Source organism: Kazachstania africana, chromosome 2 (genome assembly GCF_000304475.1).
Source record: "Kazachstania africana CBS 2517 chromosome 2, complete genome".
NCBI classification, from domain to species: Eukaryota; Fungi; Ascomycota; class Saccharomycetes; order Saccharomycetales; family Saccharomycetaceae; genus Kazachstania; species Kazachstania africana.
In genome coordinates, this window is record NC_018941.1 from 352670 (window position 1) to 366323 (window position 13654).

At 33.8% G+C, this 13654-nt stretch overlaps 9 protein-coding genes and 1 non-coding gene across 10 annotated transcripts; 2 read left to right on the plus strand and 8 right to left on the minus strand.

Moving 5' to 3' along the window:
- Window positions 1–921, minus strand: RPN11 (proteasome regulatory particle lid subunit RPN11; the record flags this gene model as incomplete). Its single annotated transcript, XM_003955566.1, has 1 exon — window positions 1–921. The coding sequence occupies one exon, from the start codon at window positions 919–921 to the stop codon at window positions 1–3; it is 921 nt and encodes a 306-aa protein (XP_003955615.1).
- A 547-nt stretch (window positions 922–1468) lies between these two features.
- On the plus strand, window positions 1469–1924 carry YPI1 (type 1 protein phosphatase-activating protein YPI1; the record flags this gene model as incomplete). Its single annotated transcript, XM_003955567.1, has 1 exon — window positions 1469–1924. The coding sequence occupies one exon, from the start codon at window positions 1469–1471 to the stop codon at window positions 1922–1924; it is 456 nt and encodes a 151-aa protein (XP_003955616.1).
- Window positions 1925–1982: 58 nt separating this feature from the next.
- NIC96 (linker nucleoporin NIC96) lies at window positions 1983–4625 on the minus strand (the record flags this gene model as incomplete). Its single annotated transcript, XM_003955568.1, has 1 exon — window positions 1983–4625. One exon carries the CDS (start codon window positions 4623–4625, stop codon window positions 1983–1985), a length of 2643 nt encoding a protein of 880 aa, XP_003955617.1.
- A 626-nt stretch (window positions 4626–5251) lies between these two features.
- PDH1 (putative 2-methylcitrate dehydratase) lies at window positions 5252–6772 on the minus strand (the record flags this gene model as incomplete). The annotated part of the gene is made up of 1 exon (XM_003955569.1): window positions 5252–6772. One exon carries the CDS (start codon window positions 6770–6772, stop codon window positions 5252–5254), a length of 1521 nt encoding a protein of 506 aa, XP_003955618.1.
- A 164-nt stretch (window positions 6773–6936) lies between these two features.
- CIT3 (citrate (Si)-synthase CIT3) lies at window positions 6937–8337 on the minus strand (the record flags this gene model as incomplete). Its single annotated transcript, XM_003955570.1, has 1 exon — window positions 6937–8337. The coding sequence occupies one exon, from the start codon at window positions 8335–8337 to the stop codon at window positions 6937–6939; it is 1401 nt and encodes a 466-aa protein (XP_003955619.1).
- Window positions 8338–8810: 473 nt separating this feature from the next.
- LOC1 (Loc1p) lies at window positions 8811–9410 on the minus strand (the record flags this gene model as incomplete). The annotated part of the gene is made up of 1 exon (XM_003955571.1): window positions 8811–9410. One exon carries the CDS (start codon window positions 9408–9410, stop codon window positions 8811–8813), a length of 600 nt encoding a protein of 199 aa, XP_003955620.1.
- A 221-nt stretch (window positions 9411–9631) lies between these two features.
- HAT1 (histone acetyltransferase catalytic subunit HAT1) lies at window positions 9632–10783 on the minus strand (the record flags this gene model as incomplete). Its single annotated transcript, XM_003955572.1, has 1 exon — window positions 9632–10783. The coding sequence occupies one exon, from the start codon at window positions 10781–10783 to the stop codon at window positions 9632–9634; it is 1152 nt and encodes a 383-aa protein (XP_003955621.1).
- A 140-nt stretch (window positions 10784–10923) lies between these two features.
- Window positions 10924–11634, plus strand: SNF8 (ESCRT-II subunit protein SNF8; the record flags this gene model as incomplete). Its single annotated transcript, XM_003955573.1, has 1 exon — window positions 10924–11634. The coding sequence occupies one exon, from the start codon at window positions 10924–10926 to the stop codon at window positions 11632–11634; it is 711 nt and encodes a 236-aa protein (XP_003955622.1).
- Window positions 11635–11676: 42 nt separating this feature from the next.
- On the minus strand, window positions 11677–12987 carry DEG1 (pseudouridine synthase DEG1; the record flags this gene model as incomplete). The annotated part of the gene is made up of 1 exon (XM_003955574.1): window positions 11677–12987. The coding sequence occupies one exon, from the start codon at window positions 12985–12987 to the stop codon at window positions 11677–11679; it is 1311 nt and encodes a 436-aa protein (XP_003955623.1).
- Window positions 12988–13128: 141 nt separating this feature from the next.
- KAFR0Btrna3F lies at window positions 13129–13224 on the minus strand. The gene is made up of 2 exons: window positions 13187–13224; window positions 13129–13165 (listed from the first exon to the last, which is right to left on the minus strand). It is a non-coding gene; the product is annotated as a tRNA-Phe (tRNA).
- Between the last annotated feature and the right edge of the window lie 430 nt (window positions 13225–13654).

Here is a 13654-nt window from a genome sequence, read left to right on the forward strand (position 1 = left end):
TTATTTGATTGCAACTGAATTGACATTTGATGTAAGAGCAGAAACTGTATTTTCTTCTAATACTTTTTCTGCTGTATCGATTAAATGCTTCTTTGGATCTTGTTTACCAACATAACGTGTCTTTAATTGTGTTTCAGTTAACTCTTTTTCCTCTTCAACTCTCTTTGAATATAGTTTTGCAATTTTTACCATCTGTTGAGTGGCAGCTAAATTATTGTGTTCTTTTTCTTCGAAATCGTACATTTTCAGGCCTGATTGCCATTGTTCCTTATGTAAATTCATTAACATTTTAGTTTCAGCTGCAGTTCTACGATAATCAATATTAAGTGAGTAGTAATGTCTATTTAAGCCATGTATTAGCGCTTGGATATTTGCTTTATTCATCAGGCCTGCATTTGAAGTAGTTTGTCTTGGTTCTTGGTTATTGATTAAAGCACCAGTATCGATCAATCTGAAAGCATCAATGACAACTTTACCCTTAACGGATTGAATTGGATCCACGACAACAGCCACAGCTCTGTTATTCAATTGTTCAAAGGATTTTTGTGTGTTAACATCGACTGAAGATAACCAACAACCAAACCCTGGATGTGAATGGTACCATCCAACGACCATTTGGTCTCTACCGGTTTGCTTCAACATATCCATCATTTTAGCTTGGAAAACATCGTCAACAGCTTCAACTGACACACCAGTACCGGATTGTGGCATGGCAAAGACATCTACGACATTTACTGTATAATCATCAATGAACTCACCGAGCATCAAACCCATGACTTCCATAGGCACACCGGCTCTACCATGCTTCAACATCTTAAGTAATGCAATTGATGAGATATAAACTGTCTCCTTAGTGTCGTCACGATCTGCATCCACAGCTCCAACTTTAGAGTTCATCATCAGTCTCTGTAACCTTTCCATTTTTTTTCTTTCTATTATTTTCCCTTTACCTTCAGCAATATTCTAAAGTGAATTCGAATATCTAATCAACTTCCTGTATCTTGACTAAACTTCTGCCTATTACTCTTTTTATTCTAATATTCTCTTATATAGATGTATATGGTTTTGCCACCTTTTTGAGAATTTGAACTGGCTTTATGCAGAGCCCAGCCGGGTGACTCTCCGGATCCTCACGATTAAGAGCAAATTGGCAATAAAGCCCATCAGTGGAAGGATATACATATAAAGTCAAGAGTGGATACTACACAAGTTGCACGAGCAGTACATTTCGACAAACTGTAGCATCACTTAACTTCTTGTAAAGATAGATTGCCATAGTTACCAGGAAGATTGTTTTGGCTTCAAAACCAAATCATTTGCGACGTTCCCGCATTTATATTAACTTTAATGGTTAATATATAAAGAGCGATGGGATATCTGATAAAACTTGTAGCACCTATTAATAGAAGCCGTTGCCCTAGGTAGTCTTTATCGTACTAATTATCAAAGCGGAATAAACCTATTCACTATGGTATATCCCCTATCTACTGACGGCCAGCAAGGCTCTTCACATTCTATGAACTCACAGACTATAACGCTCCCTGCACCTGTACTGAAACTTCGTGGTGAATCGAAAGAGAATAAGAGTGATGATAAGGAGAAAACAAGTGTGAGATGGAAGCAAGATACTGTTGATAATGAGAATCTAAACAGGAAGAAGACTAAGATATGTTGTATCTTCCATCCAAATGATGAGGAAGAAGAGGATGATCACGATCATGAGCATCACAAACCTGATCCTGCAGATAGCAGTTCAGATAGTGACTCAGATTCATCTGGAGATGATCAGGGTTTCGATTTCAATGAAAGAAGACAAAGAAGAATCGAAAGACGTCACAAAAAAATGCTAGAGGATAAGGCTCCAAGTCCAAACGCTTATGAATTTCAACCTGATTACACGCATAGACAAAATAAATCGACGTGAATTTGTTTAATCTCAAAAAATCTATACACTACATATAATGACAAAGCTATTGTGTTTTTTATAATCCAACATCCAAATTAATTAATGTACTATAAGTTTCTCTAGGCATCTTGTATTGAATCATACCCGCGTAGACCATACAATTCTTGGCAACTTTCTTTAATGCATCAATTTGCTCTATCTTAGACATTAATTGGTATTCACTTTGATTTAAGCTAGTTATTAAATTCGATAAACAAGTCATCGTTATTATCAAAAGGTTTGGTATGCATTTGATTATATTTTCGTTCAAAGTGGTGAAATCTTGTGCTTTTTTTCTAGCAGATAATTCGTCTGTAAACGGTAGTAAATCAATTTGTTCTATTGCTGACAAGGTATTTTGCCATTGTTTTGCAATAAATAATTTTCTCACTTCAATTAGGCTCAACAATAGAATACACGTTTCTTTATTTTTAGTATGGACTTTCTTTGAGATCTCTAAATTCTCCATATAGATTGTAATTAGTTTCTCAGCCAAAAGAATTGGATTTGTTTCACTGTTATCATTGAAGCTGATGAGATTTTGATTTAGATCTGTATTGCTTAAAATATCGCTCAGAAGTCCATTGACAATTGTAATGACAATATCATAATCTTCACTCAATTGATATAACAATAAACTATCACTGCTTCTACCGTCTTCATCTGCTTTACGCGCTGCTTGCTCTGTGATTGTACGTAAAAACTCCTTCGTATCTCTCAGTTGTAGTAATGATTGTCTTTCTTCTATGACACCTGGAATCCTTGAACCATCTCTATTTATCTTACCTAATAGTATGGTGAATTCGTTTGTTTCAAGTATTAATTCTCTTAAAGATTCGTGACAAAGTTCAATTTGTTCGGCATTACCATTATTATTTAGATTGATCAATATCAAGTACTCTGTGGCAATTCTTGGGTCTGAAAACTTGAATGACCTAACGTAATTACCGATTAATTTAGCAAAATTTATTTCCCTTTGGTTTGTCTTTTTGTTGAAAACAACTAATTTACTGGAACTGTTGGTATCACTTAATATTGATTCTATAGACGCAATTTTTAACAGATTTTCATTGGCAAATCCAATTGCTAAATGAACAGCATCGAATTCATTGAAAGAATAAGCATATTCAACCGCCAATTCGTATAGGCCACTTAATACAAGAACCTGTAAGTAATTATTGGTAAATCTGGCTTCTCCATAAGATAAAATGATGTTTTGAAAGTCTTCTAGAGTATACCTTTCATAGATTGGATCATTGTCATTAATATCATCTTTGATTAACATGAAATGAACCCATAACCAATCTTCTATGCTCAAAGTAACTGAGGAAATGTTTTTTCTTGTTAAGTCACATCTACCAATGATCTTATAGACAGCTAATCTATATGGATCACCATTCAAAGAATTCTTAATGTGTTGATTATATTCGGTATGCAATTTGTTTGAGAATTCTATTGGTAACCTATTATCGTTTGAAGAAATGTAGGCTTTGAAATAGGCCAAAAATGATTGTTCAACTTTTTTGAAACTCGATTTATTATTAATCGCAATTTCTAATGCTTCTTTCTTCAAACCTGCTCTTAGTAAGTAAAATATTAATGCCCAAATAGGTTCTCCATTGACAATAGTCAAGTTGCTTATTTTCCATGTATTACTGGAAGTATTTTTCAATTTGCTTTCAATAAAAGATTTTATCTTATTGATATTTGTTGGTAATCCTTCATCCATGTTCTTATTGTATAAACTATCGACGTACCCCAAAAATTGTTTTTCCAAATAGTCCTTAGCATTTGATACAGTATCTTTATGATCTGCTATTCCACCCAAATTGTCAAGGACTTTCCAACTTTCTAATAGCTGTCTCTTTTTAGAGTCGTTAACATTGTTGATGTGAGCGGTGTTACTTGACAAGAGAGAAATGAATTCTTTTGTTAGAGGAAACATTTGTCCCATTTGTCTGGAATTATTGAATGCGTGAATAGTTTTAGCATATGTTTCGAAAATTTCTCTAACTAAATAATTTTCATTGACATTTAATTTTGATTCGTTACTGTTGTTATTCAAAATCTTGAAATTTTTATTCTTATTTTTATCTAACCCCCAATTCATAATTTTAGAGGTGGCTTTTGAAGAATTGGATTCATTTTTATGAATAAGAACACCGAAGTTTTCTTTCACTAGATCTTTTCTTTGATTCCAGTCGAGATTTAAATTTTGATTAATAAAATTATCAAAATCTTTTGCCGCGTATGATAAGAGTTGTTCTATAGATGCCAAGATATTTTCATCCTTCTTTATCTTTAAATAGCTATCAATTTCCATTCCATCTGTATTTACCTGTCGTTGTTGTTGTGCTGCAGTTGTTGTGGTAGTGATTGTTTTATTCAATTTATTATCTTTTAAAAAATTTAAAGAAGAGTCGACATCTTCAAAGGCTAGCCCGCTACCAGCTAATAAATAATGAGCTTTTGTGTGATCTCTCACTGATTCTGGTTTTCCATGTGTGTATGAAGATCTTAAATCTTTCGAACGTCTGTTGATTTCATTAATACTCAGTTGAATCGAGCCTAGTTCTGAAGAAGTAGTTGGTAGAGTCTTGGATGACTCGATCAAGTCATTGAACAATTTGCTCGTGCTCTTCAAAGAGGACGCATTCTGCTGCTTCAAATCACCATCCATTGGTCGTCCTGAACTGGTTCTTATCACTGACTTAGGCTGTTAGAAACACTAAAAAAGGTCCATGGGTATCAAATGAAAAATAAAAAAATTTTCGATCTTGTTGATATCAAAATCTTAGCGAACAAACAGATATTATTACCCGACTGTCACATGTGACAATGTTTGGGTTCTGGTCGACTCATAGGGCTTTCTTGCGGTTTCTTTTTTTTTCTGTGCCCTAATTTTTCCAAGAAATAGTCGACCCAACAGCCGTTAGGTGTTTAGGTCTTCGCACTTTAAGGTACCACCACAACTGTGAGGTCCGGCGGTTACAAGAAGATGTGTAGCTAAATTAGAGCCATTGGTATATTAAAAGGCATATGTTGCATCCAAGTATCATGAACATAGTGAGATTTTTTATGAGATTCTTGATATAATCTTACTTCTTCACGGTATATGAGCAGATATTCGGATTGTCTGCCCTGACACGCTATCCATGGGATATATACCGTTAAGAGGGAGATCGGTCCCATCCTTGAAATCAGATTGAAGGAAATACGTATGAAAGGCTATAACTTTTCTAACGTCATGTGTTTGACAATCGAAGAAGTGGTTTAAATCAAACATATAGCAACGAAATACTGCTCTTATTTGTTGAGCCAAAATTGATCCAAGTACTCATGCACGGGTACTGACTCAAATTTTTTTGAGTAGGAAATCTTTAAGATGTTCTCAACATGGGCAGGTTCTTTTTGGTAGTGATCTTTCAGGTGGTTTTCAAATTTCTTGAGTAATAGTGGAATGCCCTCATCTCTTCTGAATTTGTGGCCCACTGGATACTCAACGACAATTTCATCCAATATGGTACCGTCATTGAGTTCGATCGTCAATGCATTGGGAATTGATCTCTTTTGAGGGTCAAGATAATCTTTTGTAAATTGGTCGTCTCTGACACAGTACATCTTGGAACGCAAAGTGTCGATATCCGTATTTGACAATGCAACTTCATCATGATAGTCTTGAGCGGTCAGTCTTCCATATATCAATGGGATAGCAATCATGTATTGAATACAGTGATCTCTATCTGCATAATTATAAAGCGGGCCAGATTTATCTATTATTCTCATGGCAGCATCTTGAGTTCTGATTCTAACTGATTTTATATCCTTATAACTCTTACCTAAATTAGTCAAGAGCGTATGGGCCTTCATTGCAGCTTCAACTGCTGTTTGGGCATGGAATTCAGCGGGATATGAGATTTTAAATAGGATATTTTCCATCACGTATGAATTAAATTTCAAATTAAATTTAAATTGGTTGCCGTTGAATAAAACGTCATAGAATCCCCAATTTTTTGCAGTCAATACGGATTGCATTGGTCCAATATTTGAATTCTTTACCATGAATGCGAGTTTAATTGCTCTTGAGATGGCATCACCTGCAGCCCATGACTTTCTTGAATTTGTATTTGGTGCATGTCTGTAAGTTCTCAAAGGGTGACCATCTACGAATGCATGAGATATGGCGTCTATTGTTTGTTGAATATTCAGACCAATCAAATTAGCTACAACTGCAATAGAGGCAATTTTAACAAGTATTACATGATCCAATCCCACTTCGTTGAAAGAATTTTCTAGAGCAAAAATACCTTGAATTTCGTGAGCTTTAATCATGTTTTCTAAGACATCTCGCATTTTGAATTTTCTATTTTCTGTTCTATTAAGAAAATCTGTTACAGCTAATATAGCACCTAAATTATCCGATGGATGTCCCCACTCTTTTGCTAACCAGCAGTCATTAAAATCTAACCACCTAAACATTGTTCCTAAGGCAAACCCGGCGTGGATAGGTTCAAATTGATGAGAAGTGCCTAGAATTTTCACACCTTGGGAAATATTTAGTGGTACGATTGGTTTTATTATATCTTGAACTTGCTTATATTTTAAAGAGGCTAATCCACATCCTAATGTATCTAAAAAGCATAATTTTGCTGTTTGATAAGCTGTGAGAGACGTGATTTCTTTGTTATGTACATAGTTCGCAATATCTACTAATACGTTATCAGGATTTGGTCGTTCATTGGAGGTTTGAAGAGTGGAGTATCTGGATAAAAATATGTTTGTCTTTTTCAAATTGAATATTTTCGATCTTGACATCGAAGTCATCATCTTTTTCTAATTTTTGTTGGAGTGTGGCACGATGACAGAAAATTTGAAGCTTTGATTTATGAAAGTTCTCTGTTTATATAAAATAAATTAAACGAAATGTACCTAAAAATAACATGTGTACATATATATATGACGGGATAATGGAGGAGTGAGGACCTCGATAATCATGGCGAAGTGACCAATTTTTTGAGGGAATTTAAATCGAGGCTCTTTGGTCTTTCAATTGGTAAACCGTATATGCGATCCCAAACTAATTGGGATAAGGGACCAATTGCTCTCGAACATGCAAATATAACTGTCATGAAAAGTGTTTGTTTCAACCCGTAATGATAAAATAAGATTCCAGAGGCGGAATCGACATTTGGATAAGGGTTTTGACATTTGCCATGCTCAGTTAATACTTTAGGAGCCACTTTAGTCAAATTTTGCATCAATTGGACATGACTATCATTTGCAAATTCTTGTGATCTTTCATGAACAAAGTTTAAAAGGGAGGTAAATCTTGGATCTGTATTTCTTAACACGGCATGACCATAGCCTGGAATTACTCTCTTACAACTTAGTAAATTCCATAGATAATTTTCTATTTCCAAGAGATTTTTTGGGCTTGAAATATTAGAATTCATTTCAATTAAAAATCTGACAACTTCCTGTGCGGCAAGACCGTGTAATGGGCCTGCAAGTCCATTGATTCCGGACGAATAACTGAGATATGGATCTGTAAGAGCACTACCTACAAGATGGGTGGAATGAGCGGAGACATTGCCACCTTCATGATCTACATGAATGCCCAAATATAGTCTCATTAAATTTACGAAATCTTCTAATTGTCTGTTGGACAAATTTGAGATATTTGATGAATCTGAATTTTTGTTAATTCCAATTAATGAACATATGTTGTAACTCCAATCCTTACTAGGATTGAATTGACCCAAGGGTTTACCTTCGTTTATCATATTGGAGTATATTTTTCCTGCTAAAAGTGGCATCATTGCTATCAAATTTAAGGAATCTTCAAGTGTATCTTCCCAATATGTGTCTTTATTTAAAGTACCATTCTCATAATTTTTTTGAAAAAAGGAATTTTCTTGTAACAGCAACAAGCCAATTGATAATTGCGTCATTGGATGCATTTTTTTTGGTAATTGTGATAATATATTATTGACATTCGGTGGTAAATTTCCATTCTTAGTTCTTTCTGATAAATCATTCGATAATTGCAAAGATTGTTGCAAAGTTGGGATTTTACCACCCGTCATAAGAAACCATAGCATTGACTCAGGTAAAAAAATATTTGAATGATTATTTTGATTCAAACCCGGCAAAGAAGTTTGGCATTGTGATAATGTAAAATTATTAAATCTGATACCTTCAATTGGATCTAAGGTAGTACCTTGCCAAAACATTGATTTATTACCACGCATGCCACTTAGAATTGAATTCACAGTGATTGTATCAATTTTCACATCTTTAAATTTTTTTCTAAACAAATTAAATTGCTGTGTTTTTTGGGGAATTAATTCTTTTATTTCATCTTTCAGAGAACGTACAGTGTTTTTAAGCATTCTTCCTCTCCAAAAAGGGGCGTACGCATTTATGGGCCAAGATGGTTTAAAGTATGTTCTATATAATGAGTTTATATACTTTTTTAATTCTCTCAAAACGTTTCCCCAACGATTGAAAAACTAGAATATAGCCGCCGAAATGAGAGAAAAATAAATGCTTTTTAGCCGCTGAAAAGGGAATACAATTAAAATAGAAAAAAAACTAAGATTGGAAAAGAAGAATGATCTCTTTGTTGTTGCTATCTATTTATTACTAATATACAGTGTGGGTGTTCCATTCTTCCAGGTCGGAGATATCGATATTGGTCTCATTGTGTATAGATTTATTACTACTATAATTCTGGCGGAAAAAAAAGTAATGCAATTGGCGGGAGAACGCTTTTGACTTTAGCCGCCGGAACTCTAAATATCAAAGGCTGGTGGAGGTTAATTTATAATGACAATAATAATAATTTAACGTTGGGTCTTATCCTCTAGGCAAATGAAACAGATTTCTTCTTGCCCTTTTTAGTGTCTAACGATGGTGACGACTCTTCACGACGGTTGTTCTTTCTACGAAGACTTCTTGCGACACTGGCTTTCCTTTTAATTTCTGATTTTTTATCATCCAAGACAGCAGCTTTCTCTGCCTCTTTCCTTTCCAATTCCTTTCTCTTCAATTCACGAATTTCTTCCAATCTTCTTGCCTTTTCCAATTTACTCTCAGTGACCTCATCCTGTTGATCTCCAATACTCTTGATCAATCTGTGGAACAATAGATTGTCATGATCAGCGACAAATTTCTTACCTTTCTTACCTCTTTTAATCTTAACGCCTGGCACCACAGCTTTATTCAATGTTGGAATACCCAACTCTTTCTCATTATACTCTCTAGTCTTGTTTTTCTTACCATAAAGTCTCACTTTGGCTTGCTCCTGACGAACTTTCTCTTTACTCAATTTCTTGACTCGAGATTTCTCTGTTAATTTTGGAACATGAGCCAACTGATTTCTAGCTTCCTTATCCTCAAACATTTCAGGAACAACCTCCCTCCTCATATTTCCGGAATCCTTTCTAGACTTCTTAATTGCCATTTTTCTCTTGTTGATCTATTTCGATTCCACCGTATTCACTCTATGGTATTCACTAAATAGTAATAGTATCAGTAGTCGTAGTAGTGGTCAAAATTTATAGTGGTCATCGCCATCTCTTTTTTCTTTCTCGGGGAAAATTTTTCTTTTTTTTTTTTTTTTTTTTTGGGTCTGTGAAAAGAATAGAGTTACCCGTCTTACATCAAACAGAGTATATACGTATATTAGAACTCACAGGCTGATAGAATTCTTTCATAATCTTCCTTTAGAAGATCAAATGATTGCATAATTGCATTTTTCTTATCTTCATCATCCTCAAATTCCATTAAACTCTCGTAATTCTTCAAATATATCCTCATCTTCACTTGTCTTTCAAAATTTGTAACTAACCCCATATGTAATAAAATCATCTCAATTATTCTATCAAACTGTCTCTTTTCGATCTTGTATTTCAACCGTTTGTCATCAATCCACTCTGTATCCAATAATTCCTTCTCGTCAACCTTATCGTACAATTCCTGGAAAAATCCTTCACGAGATAGCATCTTCAAATCATTTCTATCTCTTAAATCATCAAAATTTTCGTTAGGGTCTTCTACTGTGATCTCAATGATCCCATCATCTTTAAGCCACCCTTTATATAGACTCTCATAAAGCAAGGATCCATGTCCACAATGTTGGTATGGTGGTAATATTAAAAATTGTGATATCTTACCATTATATTTATATCTCGTATCCTTATCAAATGTTTCATTACCTTCATATTGCCAATATTTGTAACTAGTAGCAAACCCGATGAATTTTTTATTTTGCATGTTGAATGTAACGTAGAGTTCCCAATTAGGCTCATCTTCATAATTGATATATGTAGCGGCTTCAATGAATAATAGTGTGAAAATTTGTATTCTTTTGAATAATTTATTAATTTTATTATCACTGTATCCATTCAGTTTGAATTTATAAACACCAAAAATTTCACCTTTTAATTCATACTCATCAACCTTGAATTTGGAATCAGGTAGTGTGTAACGAGATCTCTCATCCTGGAAACAGTCAATCCATTTAATTTCATCCTTATAGATAATATCATCTACAGGTAAAAATTTCATTATCTTCTCTTTAACATCTCTCTCTATTGAAACATCATCATTCAAAATTGATTCACATTTAATATTCAAAAAAGGTTTCATAGTAATTGAATCGAAAACTAAATGAATCACGAGATCTTTAAACCCAAATATCTCTTCTTTATCTCCATATATAGGATAAGTGAAAAGTGGCTTGAATTGAATAGCTTTATCTTCTTCATCGATAATAGAAATCTTCAACGCCTCATTCGACGATATGGTCCACGTTTCTGGCCTGAAACCATCCATTCTTGTAGTCCTCCTTTCTCGCCTTTAAATAAACGTTATTTATCAATTTTTGGATTTTTTTTTTTTAACTTTAACGAAATATATAAATTAGCAAGCATTCATCTCAATAGAAAAGTACCAGATTTTGGGTACAACAAGCAATGAAAAGATTTGGTGTATCAGCTTTCGATTCTCCGTCTTTTGATAACAATAATAATAATAAAACATCATCAATAGATAAGAAATCAATCGAATTGGATGAGCAACTTCAAATATTTCAAGGTAAATTAGTTGAATTCTCCAAGAAACATAATGCAGAGCTACAAAAGAATCCGAATTTTAGATCAAAATTCTTATCAATGTGTAGCAAAATTGGTGTCGATCCTTTAAATCTTTATGACAAAGATACTCACCTATTTAACGTGGATGATTTTTATTACGAAATTTGTTGTAAAATTGTCAAATTTACTAGGATCTTAAATAGTGGTATCATTTCATTTAAAGAATTATTGAACAAAATTCAAATTGAATCGCAAAATACAAACATTAATTTGCATGATATAGAAAAGGCAATCAATATGCTTCTTACCCTAGATAGTGGGTTCGAAATAATCACTTTAAAACAAAATAAAAAGTTCTTGAAATTTTTACCCATTGAATTGACTGTGGACCAGTTTAAAATATTAGAAATTTGCTCTATCCTTGGTTACGCAAGTATATCACTACTCAAAGCAAATTTGAGTTGGAAATCAATGAGATGTAAGGCAATACTGAATGAAATGGTTGCTAATGGTTTACTTTGGATTGATGACCAGGACTCTAATGAATTATTGTATTGGGATCCTTCTTGGATAACCAGGTCTATCAATTAGATTCTTTTTTATTTTTAATGACATATATAGTTTATTTATTCTTTATTTCTTCTTATCCTTACGTTGTTTGAATTTGGCATTTATGGTTTCAACTGTTTGCATCACTTCTCTGTCCATCATCTTCTCATATTTGTTCACAATCTTACCTTTACCATCACCCAAGTTTATTCTTGTTTTATCCGTGAAATCAACGTCTTCAAAATGCAATATTTGCTTGAAAACCTCTGCAACTTTTGTCTTGATCTGATAATTTAAAGTTAATGCGTCTACGGCTTTACCATATTTAATGGACTTATAATCATCTACGTTTGTTTCAATCCATTCAACGTCATCAGGAAATTTACAGTCGTATAATAATAAAGGAACATCGCTTGCCATCTCGTAAATTGGCTTCTGAGGTGTCTTCACAACGTCCATCATATCTGGAATTAATTGTGGTTCTTCCAATTCTTGCCCTACTAGGAATAAGTTTGCCATCATACAGCGAACTTGGTGCCACAAAAATGCTGAGCCAATCAAGTCGAAACAGTAAAAATTATTTGATATTTTTAAAATTTTAGCGCTCAATATCGTCCTTTTATAATTCGTAATCTGTTTGGACCCATCAATCTTACAAAAATTTCTAAAGTCATGCTCTCCTTCAAAAAACTTGGCAGCTTCTTCCATTTTAGTGAGGTTCAAACCAGAGTTGTGGAAAATATATTTATAATGACGTGCTTTACAACTGAATCTTGCATCGAATCCTGGTGGTGGTCTCAATGAAACAGCAAATACCCTAATGTCAGCTGGCAATAACTGATTCAAAATAGTAACGTATTGGATCTCTCGGACATCATTTTGTGGATCCATCTGTTCTTCTTCAGTCAAATTAGATCTTACCCTTAGAGATATAACCTGGTTCATAGCACTGACACCTTTGTCAGTTCTTCCACATCTGCTGAAATTGTATTCTTGGGGTACCATAGATGGTATTAGTTTGCATTTGTTCATAGCTTCTAGGATTGTTCCTTCTACGGTTGGTAGCTTGGTTACTTCCTTTTGAATGGCTAAACCATTATAATTCCAACCCAAGTATGCAAATTTCAAGGCAATAAATCTGGTACTATAGTTCGAATAATCGAACTCTTTTTTCCGGTTTTTTTTAACCTTCTTTTTAGATTTAGAGTCAGCGATAGCAACAGTGTCGATCCTGCGTTTATTAGGAATGTTGTCCCTTTCTAATTCAATGATGCGTTCAACTAGTTGTTCTTTTGACCATTTGGCGTACTTAGATCCATCCGTTGCAGAACCAGCTGACCCACCAACAATGGGAGTCTTTCGAGCACACTTAAAGAAATTTGAGAAACTAACCATACAACTCTTCTTAAATAAGTTTAATTCTGTAAGATGTCAAACAATTAGACAATATCTTGTTTTCGACGAGCTTTTGTAATATTTTAATGCTGGATTTTTCAGCAAAAAAAAAAAAAAGTAGATATTTTCAAAAAATATAAATGCGAATTCTGTGGATCGAACACAGGACCTCCAGATCACAGTTGACCGAAGTTAACAATCTTCAGTCTGGCGCTCTCCCAACTGAGCTAAATCCGCTTATTTTTTAATATAATTTGTTGTAACATAAACAGTGGAAGTAAAATATTAAAGTCTAACTTCGTGACAATTAAAACTTAGACACCCGCTGTCCAATTTATTAAACTAAATATTTCACACTATTGAATTTGGTTGAATATTAGTGAAAACTTTTCATAGACGCAACTTTTGTCATCTCGAAGAATTGCACACCATAAAAAGGAATTCTTCGTCATATTTGTTCTTAATCTTTTATTTTACTTTATAATTTTATATATTAAAAAGACAAGCTTTTGATACGCTTTTAGCTATAGTTACACGATCAGATCGATTTCCAAGCTCTCTGTCACTGAATTAGAATATACACAAGCCGTGTCATATTCTCTCTGTATTATCTGTCTTGTTACCGTATTGAACTTACAATAATAATTAAGCTGCTTTGATCTTTTGT